This window comes from Gavialis gangeticus, unplaced genomic scaffold (genome assembly GCF_001723915.1).
Source record: "Gavialis gangeticus isolate Ggan-Ray unplaced genomic scaffold, GavGan_comp1, whole genome shotgun sequence".
In the NCBI taxonomy this organism is placed as follows: domain Eukaryota; kingdom Metazoa; phylum Chordata; order Crocodylia; family Gavialidae; genus Gavialis; species Gavialis gangeticus.
In genome coordinates, this window is record NW_017729025.1 from 16,894,539 (window position 1) to 16,914,155 (window position 19,617).

At 42.7% G+C, this 19,617-nt stretch overlaps 1 protein-coding gene across 1 annotated transcript in view; it reads left to right on the plus strand.

Annotated features, from left to right (window-relative positions):
• Window positions 1–19,617, plus strand: part of SYNE2 (spectrin repeat containing nuclear envelope protein 2) — a 352,391-nt gene that overhangs the window by 126,130 nt on the left and 206,644 nt on the right. The window contains exons 37-50 of the mRNA XM_019518445.1: window positions 311–513; window positions 915–1,034; window positions 1,124–1,406; window positions 2,167–2,336; window positions 5,502–5,814; window positions 7,210–7,374; window positions 8,221–8,577; window positions 9,783–9,903; window positions 10,367–10,533; window positions 11,971–12,123; window positions 12,663–12,929; window positions 16,123–16,278; window positions 17,313–17,578; window positions 18,810–19,584. Coding sequence (XP_019373990.1) covers window positions 311–513; window positions 915–1,034; window positions 1,124–1,406; window positions 2,167–2,336; window positions 5,502–5,814; window positions 7,210–7,374; window positions 8,221–8,577; window positions 9,783–9,903; window positions 10,367–10,533; window positions 11,971–12,123; window positions 12,663–12,929; window positions 16,123–16,278; window positions 17,313–17,578; window positions 18,810–19,584 — 3,516 coding nt within the window. The remainder of the gene's footprint in view (window positions 1–310; window positions 514–914; window positions 1,035–1,123; window positions 1,407–2,166; window positions 2,337–5,501; window positions 5,815–7,209; window positions 7,375–8,220; window positions 8,578–9,782; window positions 9,904–10,366; window positions 10,534–11,970; window positions 12,124–12,662; window positions 12,930–16,122; window positions 16,279–17,312; window positions 17,579–18,809; window positions 19,585–19,617) is intronic.

Below are 19,617 nucleotides of genomic sequence, written 5' to 3' on the forward strand. Positions count from 1 at the left end.
AAATTGTGGATAGTTGATTCCTGCTTATCTTTTGTGTAGTTTCCTCTTTTGATAAGAGAATCTTTGTCTTTTCTTCTTCTTCTCCTTCTTCTTTACTTTTCTATTTCAGTGGAATTTTTCCCATTTGCTTTTGGTAGAAATGGATTTTAAATGAATAGCAAACTGTACGTATGTCTGTCAGCAACTGCAACAGTCTTAGAAAGGGCTGATGGTGATAACACAAATTAAGAATTCATGTAGATTATAAATAGCTGGTCTATAACAAACTTGCCAGATGTAGCTCTGATTTGTTCTGTTTGCTTTTATTAAGAGTTTCCTAACTTTTGAGGGCAAGGACAGAGACATCCAGGAGGTGAAATCTCTTTTGAATAAAGTGAAGAATTATTTGCCCAAAGCAAGTGTTAATGAGTTGAGCAACAGTGTGAGAGATCAAGAAGCTGAGCTACAAACAGTAATCACCAAATGTGAGACCTGGGAACAGGAACTTCATACCACTCTGCAGCAGCTCACTAGGTAAGTAGCTAGACTTGACTTCTGGCCACTTAGTTATAGATGGCATAAATGGAAATTATCCTTAAAATGGACACAATAAAAGACAAGGCACCTAATTTTCAATGAAGAATTTACTGAGGAATCTATTAATGGAACCTGAAAATGAGGAAACACTTCTCTCTTACTTCCTCTTAACTAAAGAGGGTCACAAGGGCTCTGATTCAGCAATGGACTTGGACACGTGCAACATGAGAACGGTTCCATTGACATGGAGCGGGCTACTTACAGGATTTACCTTGCTGAACGAGGGCCATGAACTTTTCTCAGCATTTATGTAAAAATGTTGTTGTCCGTGGCTTTTAGCAGTAACACATGTAATAGTTTGTCCAACTAAATACATTTTATATATTATGTTTCTTTAGACTTCAAGAAGACACTAGTGCTCTGAAGGACTGGCTGAATGCTCAGAAGGAAGAATTACAGGAGTCCAAAAGGGAGAAGACAGATCTTGAAACCTTTTACCAAGTGCTAATGCAGCAGAGGTAACATTGCCTTTGCAGTATCTGCCTTATGAAAAATCCCTTCATTCTGTTATAGCAGATAGACAGTGATTCATTTATTATGTTTTCAGAGAGCAGTTTGACTCCCTGGCTCAGCTGTCTCAGTCATTGAGGGAGGCTGGGTTCACAGGAGATGGAGCCATTTCCGAAGCCAGTCATCTTGCTAGTAGGTATCAGGTGCTACTGACAGGCACCAGTGAAATGCTAGGAGTTACACAGATGCTGTCAAAGGACCCTTTTGAAGCATGTGCAGAGAATTTGTCTTCCTGGATGCAAAGACTTAAGGAATCAGTTGTTGGCATGAGTTCGCAGGAAGGAGAGTTGCCCTTGGAAGAAAGGATACATCAAATAAAGGTACACTGGCAAACTTGCTATCGTGCTCTTGGCAACTAACAAAAAGATATGGGGAATGCCTGGTGTGTGATTCCACCATTATCCAGACATATTGCATTTGTGGTTAGAGTGTACAGCTAAGCACATGGTTTTGTGGTTAATTAAACACATGCAATAAGATTTTGTGCTGCACCTCTTTGATCAGTACAGAACTCACAGCCCACGGGGAAGCGAGGGCTGTGGTGGCTTTTTGCACCCCCTGCCCCAAATCCCCAGCAGTTTCAGAAGCTAGAAAGATCATTAGCATCCTATATACAGCCCTGGAAGCTTCTGAAAGATAGGGCAGCGTCTCTTTGGTTTTCCTCTTGACTGCAGTGGTGCCCAAAATGTGTTCTACTGCTGCATCCCTGACACAGGCCTCCCACCCACCATCTCTAGTATTCACTTTATGCTGGGGCTTGCAAGAGAATCATCAGAAGGACATTTTTGCAGTGCCTGAGCTAGAAGAACTGAGCTATAGCTAGGTCTTTTACAGTCTTTTTCTTCCCATGGAGGGGCTGGCATGATTATGAAAATGGGTATAAAAATATCAACCCTAGTATCTAAAGTATATTATTGCCTTATATTATGAGAAGCATATGGGCGCATTGCTCTTCTGTATTGATTAAATGGAATGTGTGTTCTTCAGAATTGTAAAAATAAAGTTAAAGCTAGATTATCCATCCCAATAAATGAATGAAATATGTTACATGTTCTGCTCCTGCTTCTTTGTTTAATGCAGGAAATCATTGTATGCAAAGAAGAAGGAGAGGCTAAAATACAAAACCTTGTGGCTCTTGGTGAAATCTTAATGAGCATGGAGGGAACCAAGGAGACAGCTATTCAGCAGACTATTTCTGAACTCCAGAATCAGTGGGACTGCACTCTTCATTTAGCCACTAAATATCTCAGGTATTGGGGAACTTACAAAGAGACCAATACAGCAGCTTGACGTACTGTTGCTACCAATTTCTCCTCCTACCTGGCATTAAGTTACATTCAGATTCTGTGCGCTCTCGTTTTTTTAGGACAAGAAAGTGACAACTTTAAAAATGCTTGAATTTCTGAGCTCTGCAAGGGGGCAAATTGGGACTGTGAGCTACTGGCCACTTGTGTGGCCTGGTGATGGGGCATGAAGAGAGATTGGGAGTTGCTAGTGGGGTTTGTGTCTGGCTGAACCAGAAGCCCCCTGTGAGCACAGGATGGAGCTAGCAGTTTTGGCAGTCTGAAGGGGTGCAGTGGCTGTTCCCTTCCTCCCTGCCCCTGATGCAGAGAGCAGGCAGTGAACAAGCCTCACATTTGGGGTGGCTGGTAACATCCTTAGCCTAGCACCTTTCCATGCTTCCAGTAAGATTGTAATAATCGTTGTCCCTTTGTGGCACCATGGGACTTAGTCCTGTAATGCCACAGGTATTTATGATAGAACCAAGTCCAGATTTACATTACATAAATCCCAGCATGGAAAAAGTCTGTATGTTGCTAACAGCACAGAGGCTTTTAAAGATGAGTTTACTTTGGCTCTGTGAGAAATTCTTCTTTTTACTTAACTGAAACAGTTTTTTCAAGAGTAATTCTTGATTGGTTCTGTCCATAGTCAGATGAGATTACTCAATGAACTTACTTTGCATTAATCCCACTCTAATCCAGAACACATTTTCACCATTTTTTAAAATCTCTACTGGTGAGTGTTAGGTCAAATGGACAAGAATTGGACAACTAAGCCCCCCTCTACACATTACAGGTACCAGAATTAACTGGTTAATTGGGCAAACTACCTTAAGACCAGCTACATATGCAAAGTAGCTATCACGCCATAAAAGCTCCAACCAGGTATAAAGATAGACCTCACAAATGTGTACTAGCTTTATAGCTCAGTGCTATCAAGCTTTAATTTGCACATGTAACAGGGTCTTTCCTGCACTGGGAGCCCTGTTAGCTGATGAGGCTCTCAGCTGCTGTCCTGCAACTGAGAGGACTCTCCGCCCCAGCAGCTGCTGACTCTGGGTCCTGGCAGCACAGGGACACAGAGTCCTACAGTTGTGGATGCTGGGTCCTGGCAAGGCACCTCCTGGTGCTGGCAGGGCACAGCAGTGAGCCCTGGGGGTTTCATATGCCCCCGAGGCTAGGAGATCATGGCAACTGTGTCTCCTAGCTGGGGTGGTGCGTGGGTGCCCCTGTGGCTGGGAGGCCCCTCAGCTGAGGGGCTTCTAGCGGCAGGAGACTGCTTCTTGCCGGTGCAGGGGGAGCCCAGGATTGGGCTCCCTTGCACTGGCAATCAGGCGTGATGGGATGTAATGCACAATCCTACAGTCGTGTGTCCTGTCATGCTTATGTGGCATAGCAGGAGGTGTGATTGTGTGGATTATGCATTAGATTCCATCATGCCTTTACCTGCATGTGCAGAGGGGGCCTAAAGCTCTGATTTTGGAGAAGTAGCAGCAGAAGCAATAATTTTAATGTTGCTGGCTCCCACTATAGGTTTGGTTCTGCTCCCACAGTTGTATTTGTTTATTTGATTTATATACCATCCATCCCAAGAAAGGCTCAGGGTGCCCTACAGTAAGAACACACAATAAATTAAAAACAGGAGAGTGGCAGAAGGACAAAACAGCTCAAAAGGGAACTAGACCACCAAGATAAAGTAGAGGCCCCATAAACAGCATCTTAACCTAGTTTTTTGTCATTCACACCTGCCCATATCAGGTCATACAGCACTTCCAAGCAATAGGCAGAATACATCAAACAATATTGTTCTTAACTTCTGTCTCATTTGTATACTTTATAAATGGAAGGGAACTGATTGCTAAATACAAGTATTTCAAGCTATTCAATTACAAGTTAGCTTCCATGTAATGAGCACTTAGTACAATTATTCTATAAATGATACTTAGTAAGAATGATCAGCAATCAGATTGACTCCGGTCGTGCTTGCTGTTTAGCATCTCCTCAGAATTACATTGGAAGAGATGGGAATTAAAGTATTTGACATCTATGAGAAGATGCTTAGAAACTTTCAGGATTAGACCTATCACTAGTAAATGTAATGTACTATCAACAGCAATATGACTCTACCATAGGGAACTTAAATAGTACTTAACACGTGTAGACATCCCATGCTTGAACCATTGTGCAATGAAAGAATATTAAGAATATGAATCCGGAAGGGAAAAAAACCTGTTGTATCACTTAATAATTCCAAGCCCTTTTCACCAAATTATAACCAACCTAAGTAGATGTATTTTGATCTGTTCATATCATATAGATACATTTTCAGGTGTTGCTCCCACATTCCATCTACACAGCACATGCACTTACCCACTCATTTTGTGAACACGTGAATGTTGCCAGTGGCCTTTTGTATGAGTAACCACAGTTGCTTATTTTGGCAAATGCAACCAATTTACGCACTCCAGGGGTGCACACACATTTATGGAACCAACAAATTAAAATGGTTTGCCTGCAAAGTCGGAGTTTGTAGAGTGGGCAGCAAATTTTGATACCTTGACCCCTGTAGTGTAGTTAAACATTTTCTTTAAGAGATGTTGCTCTTCTCATGATTTTGAGCACAGTTTTATATACACACACACACACACACACACACACTAGATATATATAGTATATATACTTAGATATTGTACATGTACGTATTTATACCCTCCTACATATAGACACACATACATGTATGTATATAACACATATATTTTGTATTTGTGTTACATTTTTTAAGAACTCTCCGACAAATGTTCATAAATACAATAGAATGAGCCTTGGTAGCGATCATCCTCAAATCGAGGGATTGCCACTGTCGAGTGACAGTTCTTGTATTGGAACGAGAAGCCTGAGCCAGTAGATGACAAATGCTACTCACTGCATTTTCATAGGCTGTGAGCCAAAAGGAGCAAAAAGGGGGTTAGGCACTCAAATGCTATTGAAATGCAATGGGATGTGGATGCCGTTCTCCTCTTGTCCCCCTTGAAAATTGACGCCTCGTGATTATAAACTTTTGATCTATGTGCTTGTATTTCAATAACTCTAACAAGTACTATAAAATATTTTAATTCTGGTAATTTTTTTTAGTTACCAAGAACAGCTTCAGCTTCAAAAGGAGCTATACAGGCAATGCAAAGACCAAGTAAGACGAGCCCTGACTGAACTGAAACAGCAGCAACAGGAGTTAGGTTTTGATCTCCAGCCTGGTTTGCAGGAGAAACAAGCTCAGTTAACAAAGTATACAAAACTTCTGCGGGAAGCAGAGAGCCTTACGTGCCAATTAAATGAACTAAAGAGCCAAGAAGATAACCTGCAGGACTACTCAGAGGATCCGTGCTGCATGGAAGAATCCTGGTTAGACTTAAAACACCTTCATGAAAGTCTCCTCCTCAAATTGCAGGTTGGAATTACGATGCCTTTCCTTTTCATATTGATCGCTTGGGTGCACATCTTTCAAGGTCTTCTTACTTGCTTGCTGTTTTTTAAGTGATCAGATTAGAATGATAAGGTACGAAGTGAGACACTCAAAGCGTACTCCTGTTCTAATCTCCTTCAGTGAAAGAATGAAAAGTAAATCTTTGCATAAACTGGAAGCTGTGTGTTGCAAGTTTCTCTGCAAATGGGACAGATTCCTTTCCTAGGTCAGTAGAGTAATGATGTGTGGGTGAACAGGGCCATGAGCCCTGGGCAAGATCCCTGGCACTACCTGTGGGGGGCGAGAGGGGCCAGTGGAAGAAACCTAGGAGGCATGCCTCACCCTTCTGTTCCCCATACTCCCCTCCCCCTGCATCTGCCCTACAGTGGTTGCAGCTCCAGCAATAGGAAGGGCAGTGTGTGGTGCATCTGTGTGTGGTGCAGGACCAGGCTGCTGCCTGTGGTTCACAGCTGCTGTGGGAGATGTCACCTCTTTTTGCCTCCAAAAACCAGTGTTAAAATGGTCACTGAACAGGCCTGTTGATGGCAAAAAACAAGGTGACTTCTCCCCCTGGGCCTGCTGCATCTGCAATGTGCTGCCACCACCCAGGGCTCAGTACTGGTCAGTTACTCCTCTGCCCTAGGACATGAAGAAAGCGAGCACTTGCGTTTCTGTACTTTCACTTTGCCAAAGAGTAAATGACTAAAATAAGAGCAAAGTGCTGGTGAAATCAAGGTGAAGAGCACTTTTTCTGAGATCTCTGCCAAAAATACAGCTTGTCCAAGTATCACACAAAAAACTTGCTTCTAACAATATAACAGCTCAGGAAAGCAGCAGTTGGCATCTATTTATACGGATGTACGCTGTGCCTCTACACCTCCCCTTGTTTTTTTCCCTCCAAATCCCCCTCCATTCTAGACAGTAGATGGATCTTCTGAGGCTATCCCACCACTTACAGTTATTGGTTACTTGTCTACGGTGGTGTCTGTAATGTGCTAGATATTTTCTAGACATTCAAGAGGAGGGAACGGTCCTTGACTGGAGAAACTTACAATCTAAGAACAGACAGGCAGACAAGTGATACTGGGAGATGGGACAACTACATACGGTTTCTTATGCAAGCATGCTTCAGACTGTTTTTATTCAATACATCCAAATCTGTTGGTGGATACAGCTGTCCAAGGGTGGCTCTGGCTGATAGATCATAATGAATACCGTTGCCATTAGCTCTTGTCGCAAATCATTGGCAGATTTTTTAATTTCTAACCCTTTCGTTCCCAAACTGCGCTACTTTAAATCCTTCTCTAAACATCCATTCCTATAAGCTGTGTTGTGTGCAAGGTGATGCTGCACTAAACCTAGAAACTCTCTGGATCTTAGAACCTGGTGCAGACGTTGGAAGGTCATGTTCGGGAACACCAGCAGCTTCAGGACATGATGAGCAGCTTGAGTACCACACTGACAGCAGCCTCTGAGGAGCCTTTAGTTTTTACTGATGCCTCAGTAGACAAGCCAGCACCCAAGCAAAGACTGTTGAAATCACAGGTATGCCATTTTCAGACACTGTAGGAAATGGATCCATATGGCAGGATCACAGCTTCTAGGGAAATCCAGTTTAGAGAAGAGACTAAGAAAACTCCAAAAAGTAAGGAGTTAGTGATACGTTGCCTTGTTGTGTAACTGTGGGACTAATCCTGCCCCACTAGTCTCTAGGATGAGAATTTACTCTAGGTTGAGTAGCCGGGTGTGCATGATTCCCTTTCTTTTCTTTGAGGCACAATGAGGAGAGATTGGCCACTAAGTGTTTCAGTTAGCCACAGCTCAGAAGGAAGAATGTCCAGGCAGAATAGCACAAGAGGACTTTGATCAGTCTGAGCTTTAATTTAGTTAATTCTTTATTAAAATTTGGGGTTTTTTTGATTCTGTAAAAATAAGATGCGTGTTGCCCCCATGAGAGGATGAAGGTATTGAGGGACGATGTGCCAACTCGTACCATTGTTCTATGAAATCAGGCATCTTCCAGCACTGACTAGTTCCTCCTATTTCAGAAGCAAAGTAACTTTCTCTAATAAGTTGGGAAATGCTGTGCATGGTGGAAATAGGGGAATGGTTATTATGCCTAGTGTTATTCCATTATTTTCTTAATTTGCATAGCAGCAGATTGCTCCTGATCATACAAATGCCCATTTCCTTCAAAGAATCCAGGTGCACTATTTGACTTTCTGCAGCCAAGTGATGGGCCTACGTGAGCTTTGTCATGGGACTTTCAGCAGAAGTTGATCCTCATGGCACACGTTAATGATTTTAATGTTTGACTTTGTACAGTTGTCTTGGTATGGAGTAAATAAATGAAGAGGCTCTTCAATAAAAATATTTCCCTTCCGTTTAAAGGAACAACAAGCACCTCTTAATCGATGTGATGACACATTACAGAAGATTATGGTCTTAGCAGAATCAGTTAAACAAAACACCTCTCCACAAGGACAGAAATTTATTACAGATGAGGTTGAAACACTTCAGTGTAAACATGGGAGTCTGAAAGAGAGACTTGAAAATGTCAAGCAAGAGGGTGAGAATATTCTCACTGACACACTCGAGTCTCAGCATGTCTTCGCTGATGCAGTACAGACCCCAGATAAGTTGCATACAGTGAAAAAGAGGGAAAAGGAGGTCGTTTCTCATACTCCCGTTGCTGGTGGAGAGAACACCATGATAGAAGAGCCAGAGGAATGCTGGGGAAAAAATAATGTAAGTATACGTGTTCACAGTAACAAGAATGAAAGATTGTGCGTCAGGGAGCTGAAGTCTCTTAAAAGCATGTTATGACTTAGACCAGTGGTACTCAACCTTTTTGTTTAGCAGGTCTGGGCAGCGTTTGGTCCCTCCACAGGCCAGATCTGGCCACTGGACCCAATCTGGCCCCTGGGACAAACACGGCACATAGGGGGAGGGACAGGTTCAGCCTGGCCCTGATCCAGACATGCAAAGGAAGGGAGCTTGGCCTGGGCCTAAACCAGACCTGCAGCAGGGAGGGGTCATGTCCTTGCCCTGAACCCACCCCACCAGGGAAGGAAATGTGGCCCAGCCCTGTGGGAGGAAGGGGGTGTGACCTGCCCCCAACCTAACCAAGTAGGGGGAGAGGGGGCATGGCCCAGTCTCATGGTGGGGGAAGGGGGCATGGCCCAGCCCTGAGCCAGCTGTGCAGGGGGAAGGGGCATGGCTCGGCCCCACAGGGGAAAAGCGGCATGGGCCCAGATAGCCTGGACCCAGCTTGGGAAAGGGAGCATGGCCTGGACCCATGCAGGAAGGGAGAAGGGGGCGTGGACCAGCCGCACAGGGCCACATGGGGAAGGGTTGCGTTCCAACAGGGCTTGAGATTTTGGCAGCAGGGAGGGATGGCAGTATTAACTGCCACTGTTCCCCCCATGACAAATTTCCCAATGCTTCAGGAGCCCCATGGGCCAGATTCCAAGGCTCTGTGGGCTGCGTTTGGCCCATGGGCTAGATGTTGAGCACCCCTGACATAGACTGTTTCAATTTTGTAATTAAATTTTCCATAATTTGTTTGTGTATGCATCAAAGCATGTTAAAGAGGAGTCAGTGTATTGCAGTGGGGTGATAGGCATGTTTAAACTTCTCCCTTACACCTGATTCGGTTTGGTTTTCTTTGATCAAATGTGTAATGAAAATGAGAAGCAATGGTAAAAGGGGAAACATGCTGCAAGCACTCCTTTTGAGTAAGAATCCTAGGCAACTTCTTTTGCAGTAATATCATGCAAAATAAGAGACAGCTTTTAAAGTGTTTGCATCCTTTGTGATAACTCCACAGCACAAGGATGGCTTGTTATCCTTTTCCATAGATTCCTTCTTTGTAACACAAGACAATATTTTTTTAAATTTTAACTTAACAGAATGAAATTGGGTGATTTCCCCTCCCCCACTGTCTTTCTTAGGGCCAGCCTTTAAATGGAAATGACACAGAGAAAGAGCAGCAAAATAATCTGGATTCTGAAGAAAGCAGGCTATTGCCAGCTAGTCCTCTACCGTCTCATACACCAGAGAAAACCATGCAGGTAATAGATAAATAAGTGCTAATTAAATGTGAATTTGTGTGTTAACATGTGCTGAGGCCCTGTGGGATAATCGGTATAATTGAGTCTGGGTTAATTTTCCAGGCCCAGGGATTCTAGATGGTTTAAAATGCCTGACCTACTGGATTGTTAGCTTTTGTGCCCTTCTTTGTGGATTCAAGCCTCTTCCATTGTCTTTGCACAAACACTGGTTTACTTTGTTGAGGTATCCAGCACCCTTTCCTTTTACTTGGCTCTCCCATATCTTTTTACATTATTAAACCTCACCTTAATAACACTCATCATCAAAATAATCACTTAGGGCTGCATTTTGCAACAAATGCTCGGGTTTTCTCACTGAGCTTTCCTCTTGACTTCAGTGGATTTCTTTTAAAGTGAGGTGCTACTCAGAGAAGGTACTGTCAGAATTTGGCTCTTACGGTTAGTAACTTTTTTTTTTTCAAACCAGGAGAAAAATACAGGGAGGCAGGTTGTGGCTGAACCTGATGGTGTTCAGGAGAACCTTCTGGACAGAGAGACAAGGCTACAAGGAAGTAGACCCCAGCTGGAAATGCATCGGAACGGTACCTGTGATGAAGGTGCCAAGTTGGCAAAGAAAATCAAGCGAGCAGAGGTAACCATGCTTTAGGTGGTAACAATCCACTGAATTGTAGAAGCAATCATTTGAAGTTTAATTAGGAAGGCTAGGAATAAAAACTTCCATTCAGTTCCACCGACACACTCTTGTCTTTGCGTAGGGATGTCTGTGCTTAACTCCCTGATCACAAAGGTGAGCCTGCATTCTGTATGGTCAAAGGTGTTGTCACTGTGACTTGATGACACTGTTAGGAGCCATGTGATCCCAGCAATGATCCTAAACCTGTGATATTCTCTTATGGTTTTTCTTGAACACTCTTGTTCTGCTTGCATCTGTTTAGTTGTTTGCAATTCAGTTTGTAAAAATGCATGCCTATGGCTTAGGATCTGGACAGATTTGCAGATTAAAAGGAACCTGACTTAGTATCTGTAATCCGTGTATGATGGGTAGAAATTGGTTACCCCAAAACCTGTAATGGCCAATGGGCAGCTGATGTCCCATGCTGCATGCTGGCTAAAGGGAGTAACAGTATGGGGGTACTTCTGTGCTGCCTTCCACTAATTGTTTATCCCCTGCCAAGCAGCATGGGTATGTTCTGCACGTTCTTCTTCCAGTGAGGTGGACGGGATGAGCCAGGCACTCTGTGGAGCCTTAGTTTGCAAAACTATTCCTCCCTGCTATGCACTGAACATTGCATTTGCTGCAACAGATATGCTGATAGACAATCCTGGCTAAGTTTTTTTTTTTGTCCTTCCTCAGAGCAGCAAGGGAATAGGGAAGTCTCAGAGTCACTGAGATGCTCTCACTCACAGCCTGCTTCAAATGCAAGCGCAACAACATGTTGCTCCTTTTTCTAGGCAGACCATTTGTGTCAAATGTCCAGCCCCAAGATAGTTTTGTAAGCAAGCAATATCCAGCAGAGCTCCCTGTTAACAAATCCACCCCCACCAAAAGCCTCAGCATGCAGCTGGGGGTACTGGTCCAATGAAGGGCAGATTTCAAGGCTATGCACTGTTTACTGGGAATGCCCTGTAGGATTCTGGAGTGCCTGAAGAAGTGCATCAGTGGATTTCTTGATCTCATTGAATTGGTACACAGGGAGACATTTGCAGTTTCTTACCATGTATATACCCAAGACCCGGACTGCAGAGGGCTTTATAGATCAAAACTAGCACTTAGTGTAATGGAATATAAAAAGTGTAGGTCAAGGGAAGAAGAGAGCTAATTCATCACTAATCTGCAATTTTTCTAAAATTTTATGACAAAATTACAGCACTGCAGCTTCTAAACCATTTCTCTTGCCATAACCCAGCCCAGGGTATACTTATGTGACATAGTTGTATTTTTCCTCATTCATTTATCTGTAATTATAGGCTTTATGTCCTTGTCATCTCAGGCACTGTAATTGCTAGTCAGCATGTCTGATTAGGGCTTTTTGGTTACTTGTTTTTTTTATTTCCCTATCACCTCTAGGAGAAATCCAGCATACAAAGAAAGGAGGATCAAGCATTCAGAGAAAATCTTCATCAGTTCGAGCAATGGCTGAGCAGTAAGGAGCAAATGCTGAATTCAATAGCAGCTGAAGATGAGAGACTAGCATCTGAAAAAACAGTTTCTGTTCTTGAGGTAACTCAAGATCAGCTCATTCCATTAGTAGTCTTAAATACTATTGAATCATAGCAGGTCACTTACCTTTTCTGTTTCAACTTCACTTAAAGTTCTGTTATAAAAGAGAAAAAGCAGCTCTCACAATAAAAGTCAATTTATTTTTGTATCATACTGCCTTGTGCCTGTGATAACTACTGGTCCTTAGCCAGACAGCTGGCCATACCATGTGTTTCAGTGGATCTTTTCAATGAGTAATGAATCATCACTGCTACCAAATTAACTCTTTTACTACGTGGGCTTACTAGTGCAAAGGGTATAACACCCTGGCTTCCTTGTAATTGTTCAGGAGATGGAAGGAAATATCCTTCTATGTTGTTTCAGCTACAGTGTGACTCATTACGGAGCGCACCACCTTCTTCAAAGAATGTGGGCCTATGAATGAATATGCAATAATTTGGCTTTTCTTTGTCTCCATATTTGTGATAAAGTCCTTCCTGCAAGCAGCTGACATTTCTGTCACTAAAAGGTTATCATTATTTTTCTTTTTGACTTGTCAGGCACTAAAAGACAGTTTGAGTGAAGGCCACAATTTCCTGTGCTTAATAAGCCAAGATAGAGAGGAGTTGCTACTGAAATCAGGAAAAGCACCGATTGAGGATAATCTTTTGGAGAAACTTCGGCAGCAGTGGGTGTGTTATCAAAGGAAATTGAATGAAGCAAGTGGGAAGCTGAAAATGCTTCAAACCCCACTTTTAGTGAGTGGAAAAATATTGGACACAGCAGCTCTCACTCCACATATTGAAAACTATCCACTGAAAAGTCAGGTAATAATCATTTGTGGGCTAAGCTAAGTAACTGTATTAATTGGAATGTATTGGTAGCTGCCATTGCACAAAATAGTGGCACTTTAGATTACAAGATACAAACATACATGTTTGCTATTTTAACAGAAAAATGAATGTTTTTTTCCTTGTTCCTACTGTGTTTTCAGCATAAGAACACAGAAAGCATCATAACTTTTCAGACTTAATATATTAGTATTGCGGTCTTTGATCTTGTCATTCAGGTTGCATTTGAATTACCTTTGTTTCTGCTGTGGGCAGAACGTGTATTCATTCCATGCCTGGAACCGAAGACAAACGTATGCGTGTAGGGATGTTAATAAGTGTGATGGCATAACAATGCTCTGGATCCTTGTGTGGCATTTACCTTTGAAGCTTGCCTGCTTGCCACCTAGTTTTCACTGAATAATTGTATGGTGTTGAAGTCTTAACAGCACAAGCGTCATGAAAAAAGTACACAGATCTACAGAGGAACTAGCAGTAACATCTCCTAGGATTCTGCATCTTCCTGACATGAAGCTTGCAAGAAAACTATAGCAGGGCAGCCTGCCTCTTTAAGGCTCAAGAGTCTGGGGCCAGGGACTATTAATCAGATGTGGGGGAAGTGGCCAGGTGCTCTCTATCAGACAGGATGGAAGGGAGATTGGTTTCTTCTCTAGTCCCTGGAATGGAGGGGCTGAGAGGAAGAAGCTTCTGATTGTAGGAGTCCATTGCAGACAGGAAGGGCTTTCTGCTACCTCAAAGTGTTTTTCAGGTTAGAGATTTATTCCTCAGCAAAGTATTAATTGAGATGGTTCCCTGCCTGCTGTGGGCTGTTACTGCTCCTCAAGAGTCTCCCGTACCTTTTTCCTTCTAGATCTGCTGCAGGAATCTGCCTCTTGCCTGCAGCTCTCTGTAGGGAGCACCTGACTTCTCAGCTGCTTCTCATTTGGACAAGTCTGAGAAGCCAGGCTGCCCTGTTGCTAATAGCCAGGTCTCAGCAAGCTATTGGCTCTGTACACCTTCTTTGCTGTGGCTCACAGCAATCTCCTAATGAGATCCCCAGTTCCACTTAAAATAGGACTTGTACAACAGTGTCGCTCACAGTCACCCTTAGAATAATAGAAGCCATTTTTTTTTGTAAGCCACAGGCTAGATAACTATTGTGTGATGTATGGTGAGTACCTTAAAGCTGGGCTGAGCTTTGGTTCAGTGTCTTGTTTGAAAGGCATATAGCTGCGCTACCTTGAAGATGCCCTGACAAAGACCTGGAAGTCAGACTTTGCTTTGTTTCCTTGTTCTCTGCTTCTATGCAGGCGTAACTTGCCATAGCAAGTTAGTCAATGTGGGAAACTTTTTCCCCCTGTGCGCTGGCAAAGCCCTTGCCACAAACCAATGCCATATTAGAGAACGGAAGCAGAATGGGCCCCTACTTCTTTCCCTTTCCACCCCAGAGGAGGCCTGAGTTTGCACCTGAGGCGGCATGAGCTTGTCAGGCTGTGATGCTGGCAACATTAACTCTGCTGCGCATGGAGATCAAGGAAGGGCTCACCTGTATGCGCTTTCTAGGCTGAGTCATAATGCTTGTTCCTTAAACCCCCAGAACTAAAGCACAGGCTTGCAGTATTCTCATCACCCCCTGAATTTTCCTTAGTTTCATGTCACTATTTATTTTTTTTCAGTGTTTTGACTTGGTTACATTCTGACCTGGAGGGGGTGATTTCCCATTCATACTTTGATAGCTAGAGAAGATTTGTCTGTTTGCTTCAGGTTTATAATTCTCTAGGGTCTCTTAAAATGAAACCTAATGTTTGTCTCAAAATTGATAAAATAGCTGTAGCTGCATAGTTGGGGCAAATGGAAAAGTACTCTGGTTCTTCAGTGAGGAGTTGTTGTTTTTTTGGATCCATTCTGGATTTAAGTGGAAAAGTAGTGGGATCAGTTCAAATTATTATTATGATTGATTTATTTCCCAATAGCTTTTAAAATGTGCAAAGCACCTTTCAAACAGCAAAGCTGGCACCATGTGTATGCTGAAGAGCTAGCCACTTTGAGAGAGACTGACAGTGTAGGAGGCCGTGGGACCACATACCAGTTCCATGGTCACAATACTATCTAGCCACCTCTTTATAGTATGGATGTCTTGCTTGCATATAATTACTCTAAAGATACTTTATTTTTATAATGATAACTTCTGTAGACTTCCACTACAGCCAGGGTCCCATCATAGTAGGGACTGGACATGCAGACAGATACATACATGCATGAGGGGAGAAAGGAAGCATTATTAGTAAGAACTTTCTGAGTATGAGATGGTCAAGCATTGAAACAGGCTAGAAAAATTGTGGAATCTCCATACCTGGAAATTTTCAAGAGCGCTTGGACATTCATTTGGCTGGGATGGTTTAGTCAGGGGTGATCCTGCCATGAGCTGGACAGGGGCTGGACTAGATGACTTCATGAAGTCTCTCTCAGCCCTACTTTTCTATAATACCCATTTTAAACATAGGAAACATGCACGAGAAGATCAAGTGACTTGCTTTTATGTTGTATGGGGAGCTGGTGGCAAAGTTGGTGCCTATCCCTGTGCTTTACCTTAACCTTCCTATCAACCTCAGCATATAGACTGAGGTGCCTCCAAATTTGCCATAAGTCATCCAGTCTCTGGAAGATATCAAAGTAGAAGCAGGTCTTCAGGAGGAGCTTAAATGCTGAGAGTGCTTGCAGGTGACATGAAGAAAGGGTATTTCAGGTTTTAGGAGTTGCATGGAAGATACAGAGATATCCTGGTGAAGGAAGCAAATGGGGGAGGAGGCTGGAAGCATTGTGATATGGAGGGTATATGGGTGCAACAAGAAAAAAGTGATAACCTGAACAAGATGCAGCGGAGAGGGGGTAGAAGTCCAGGGTGGCAGTGATATCAACACAGTGGGCAGGAAACATCTTTGCAGCTATAGGACTGCTATTAGTGGATGATATGGTACTGGGAAGACCAAGAAGTGCAATTTGCCATAATAGTGGCAGGGCATGGTGAGGGTTGAGTTGTAAGTATCGGTGTAAGGAAAGAAAGAATAAATTGGAGAGAGGTTATGGAGGAAGAAGCGGTGAGATTTGAGCATGGTCTAAACATGTGGGACAAACCAAAGTCGTAAGTTGTGGTAAGTTTCACAATGAAAAATCCTCTTTTGCACCCTAGAGCACAAACATGGAAATGGTTTTCCAGAAGCATTTTTTTCCTGAAGCTCAAGCAGATGCTGCATATATTGAAGAGGAACAAAAGGTCAAGGACCTGAAAAATCAAGCTGCAGATTTGGATATTGCGTTAATAACTGAACAACTAAAAGAAATAGAGGTAGGAATACATCAAGAACAGTCCCTTAGTAACAGCATTGTTGAATTCATCTAGTACAGGGGTGGGCAAAGTCCGGACCATGGGCTGGATTGGGCCCTCAGTGGATTCTGTTTCCCAGCAACCCCTGCCCACATTGCTGTGGCCAGTGGCCATGGAGACCCCAGCCCACATTGCTGTGGCCATGGAGACCCCAGCAGTTTAGGGGTGTGACAGCCCTGGGTTTCCATGGAGACCAGTCCCAGCAGTGCTGGTAGGGCACGTGGCTGGGAGTGGAGCTGCTCCAGGGCTGGGATTTTGCAGTGGTAACAGCATGGTCTGGAGCCAGAAGACAGCCACGATCTGCTGCCTGCATGCCCCAACCTGGCTGTGGGTGCAGAGTTGCAATCTGCTGCCCACATGCCTGGGCAGGGGCATGCAGGCAGTGGATCGTGGCTCTACCCTGGCTCCTGGCACACTGTTACCACTGCAAGGTCCCAGCCCCGGTCAAAGCAGGTCCTCACCCAGCTGGGCACCCTGCCAGCACTGCTGGGGCCGGTCTCTATGGAAACTCTGGCCCTGCGCTGTCAGGGTACCACTGCTGTTGGGGTTTCCATGGAAACCGGCTGCAGTGATGCAGGCAGGGGCTGCTGGGAAATGGAGTCCGGCTACCAGCCGGATCTGCCATTTTGCCCACCCCGATCTAGTATGATCCAATATCACAAAACAGTTATATATATACACTCATTTTTCCTTTTGACTGACCAACCATGCGTATTGTTGGTGTAGCGCACAATCTGTGGAAACGGTGACTTTATACATGTATATGACTGTATCCATGCCACTATTGTACTTCATGCTGGTGTGAAATGGTACAAAGATGTGCAATTGCAGTTTTTAGTTCTCACGTCTCTATATCAACAGGTGTGTATGCTCACAGGTAACTGAGCATACACGCGTTTGTATGTGTGAATGCTTAAGCATGTTTCATAAAGATGGGAAGAGATGAAAGTGGAGAAAAATCTCTAACGATCTTTCTTTAATGGGCTTCTTGGTAGAATTTATACAATGAACTGGAAAAGCAGAAAGCCGAAGCATTGTCTTTGAGAGAAGAAGCAGTTCCCAACACAACAAAAACAACTGCCTCAAACTCGCCAACCCCAGAGCGTATGGTTTCTTTATGGGACAGGCTGCTTCAAGAAATACTTGCCGTTAAGGAGGTAAAGCAAAAACAGCACCAGCTAATTAATAAGTACCATGAAAATCTGTCTGCTGTTCAGTCTTCAATGAAAATGTTATCAACAGAGAAGGAAAACCTAAAAACGTAAGTACAAGGAATTGTTTTTAGTCTCTTGTGTGTGGGCCCAATTCAGATCTCGGGAACATCAGTGAAGCTGTTGCAGTCAATCTTATTGGAGCTTTCTACCTATTCTTTCTGTAACTGGGGTCAGAAGAAAGTACCTCATCAGCCTGACTGAATTGTATTAGAGCAGAAGGAAAAAAAAATACACTTGGTTCAGATGAGGTCATTTGTATTTTCTTACTAACGCTGAATCTAGGGCATGTCAATACCCCTGAGTGGAGCAAGTATTATTGTTAATTTTATGCTACTCTGGACATTTTCCAGACATAACAAAGAAATGGTATATTAAGTAATATATTAGTAATCCTCCCCTCGCCACCAAATAAAGCGGATGAAAAATTGTCTTTTTTCTTTAAAGGAAAAAAAAGAAATGATGATGTGTTGAGAACTCTAGTACCCATTTGCTGCTTATTGAAATTCCTCCTTATTCTGGAAATGAAACTTAAGTGATAGGGGAGGTGTTTTAGTCTGTAGTAAGTCAGTGTATAGTACTAAGCTATAAGCTACCCATTCCACTTATAATGTTTAGAATGTTTTACAAATTAGCCTTTATGGCACAGAACTAAATTTCTTGTCATAATAATGAACCAGCTTGATTCAAAAACATTAAAAAAGATTTATTGAATTTTTCATCCACTTTCTTAAGTAATTGCAGAGAGCTGAATGAGAATGTAGAGTATTAAATGGATTTTAGATGGAACTATCAAAACCCCCCTAGGGAGCTTGAGTCTACTTGATTGGATCAAATAGATTGATTCCTCCTGAATAAATGGGAATCTAAGACTTTGTTCCTTGTGTCTATCTTTGCTTTGACATCAGAAATTACTACGAAACAGAGTTAGTTCACTTGCACTTGATTTAACATTGATATAGGAGTTCATTTCTTGTGGATTAAAAGTGGACAGCAAGAGAATGCTTTTAAGGAACTGCATGCTTTGCATTAGTGAATATTATTACCTTCTTATGCCCACGTTAGAAATTATTGTAATGACTACCTGTTATACCAATCAACAGTTGGTGTACATTTATAGGAAATACTATACTGTAACTATTGTAAAATCATCTTGCTAAAAATATTAAATTATGAAAACTCTCATGAGTGAATAAAATTCTGATTGTTAAAATTATTTTAAAGACATGTTTAATTTGTCTCCTGGATCATTATATTAAACCCTGTTGATATTTTTGGCAGGGGGCCTATGAACAACACAGTTCTTCTGGAAAAAATTAAAACATTTATGGATTCAATGCACAAAGCAAGAGACATATTAGAGGAGCTGAAAACTCAACAACAGAATTTATCAGAGTATCTCATGTGCATGGATAAGGAATTAACAGAAAGCCAAGTTAAGCACCTTGAGCAGTGGTGGGAACAAATAGAACAATCTGTGCAACAGAAATACTGTCAAGTTGTGGCTGAAATTGATGAGTTTAATTTAGTCATAAATAAAGTACAAGACATTCAGAAGTCCTTGGAGCACGAACAGCGTTTACAGGCAGGGTTGAATTCCCCAGAAGGACAAAAACCCAAGCATCCTGTATGCTGGACCACAGAGCTGCAAGCCCTTAAACAGAACATTTCTCTGTTGAAAAGAAGCACTGAGCTGCAGATGAAAAGGATTTGGAGTGATGAAGAAAAGAAAACTTTGGAAAACTCAATAAGTGATTTGCAGAGCCAAGCAGAAGCATTGGAGCAACAAACTCCTTGGAAAGATGTTCAGACCAGTAGCTCGTATCACAAAAAATATGAACTATTGAGAAGGATGAAACAGAATATTTCATGGGTCAAAGATTCCTTGTTGCTTTTGGATCGGAAAGTGGCATTTTTCCCTGATGATATTAGGGAACAGATCAGAAATTGTACGTCTGTGAACAATGCCATTCTAGCCAAGGAGCCTACAATTGCATCGCTGGCTGAAGAGACCCAGTGCATCATTCTTGCATTGGGTCCGGAGGAGAGCACAGACATGATCTCCCTTTTGCAAGAATTACAGAATTTG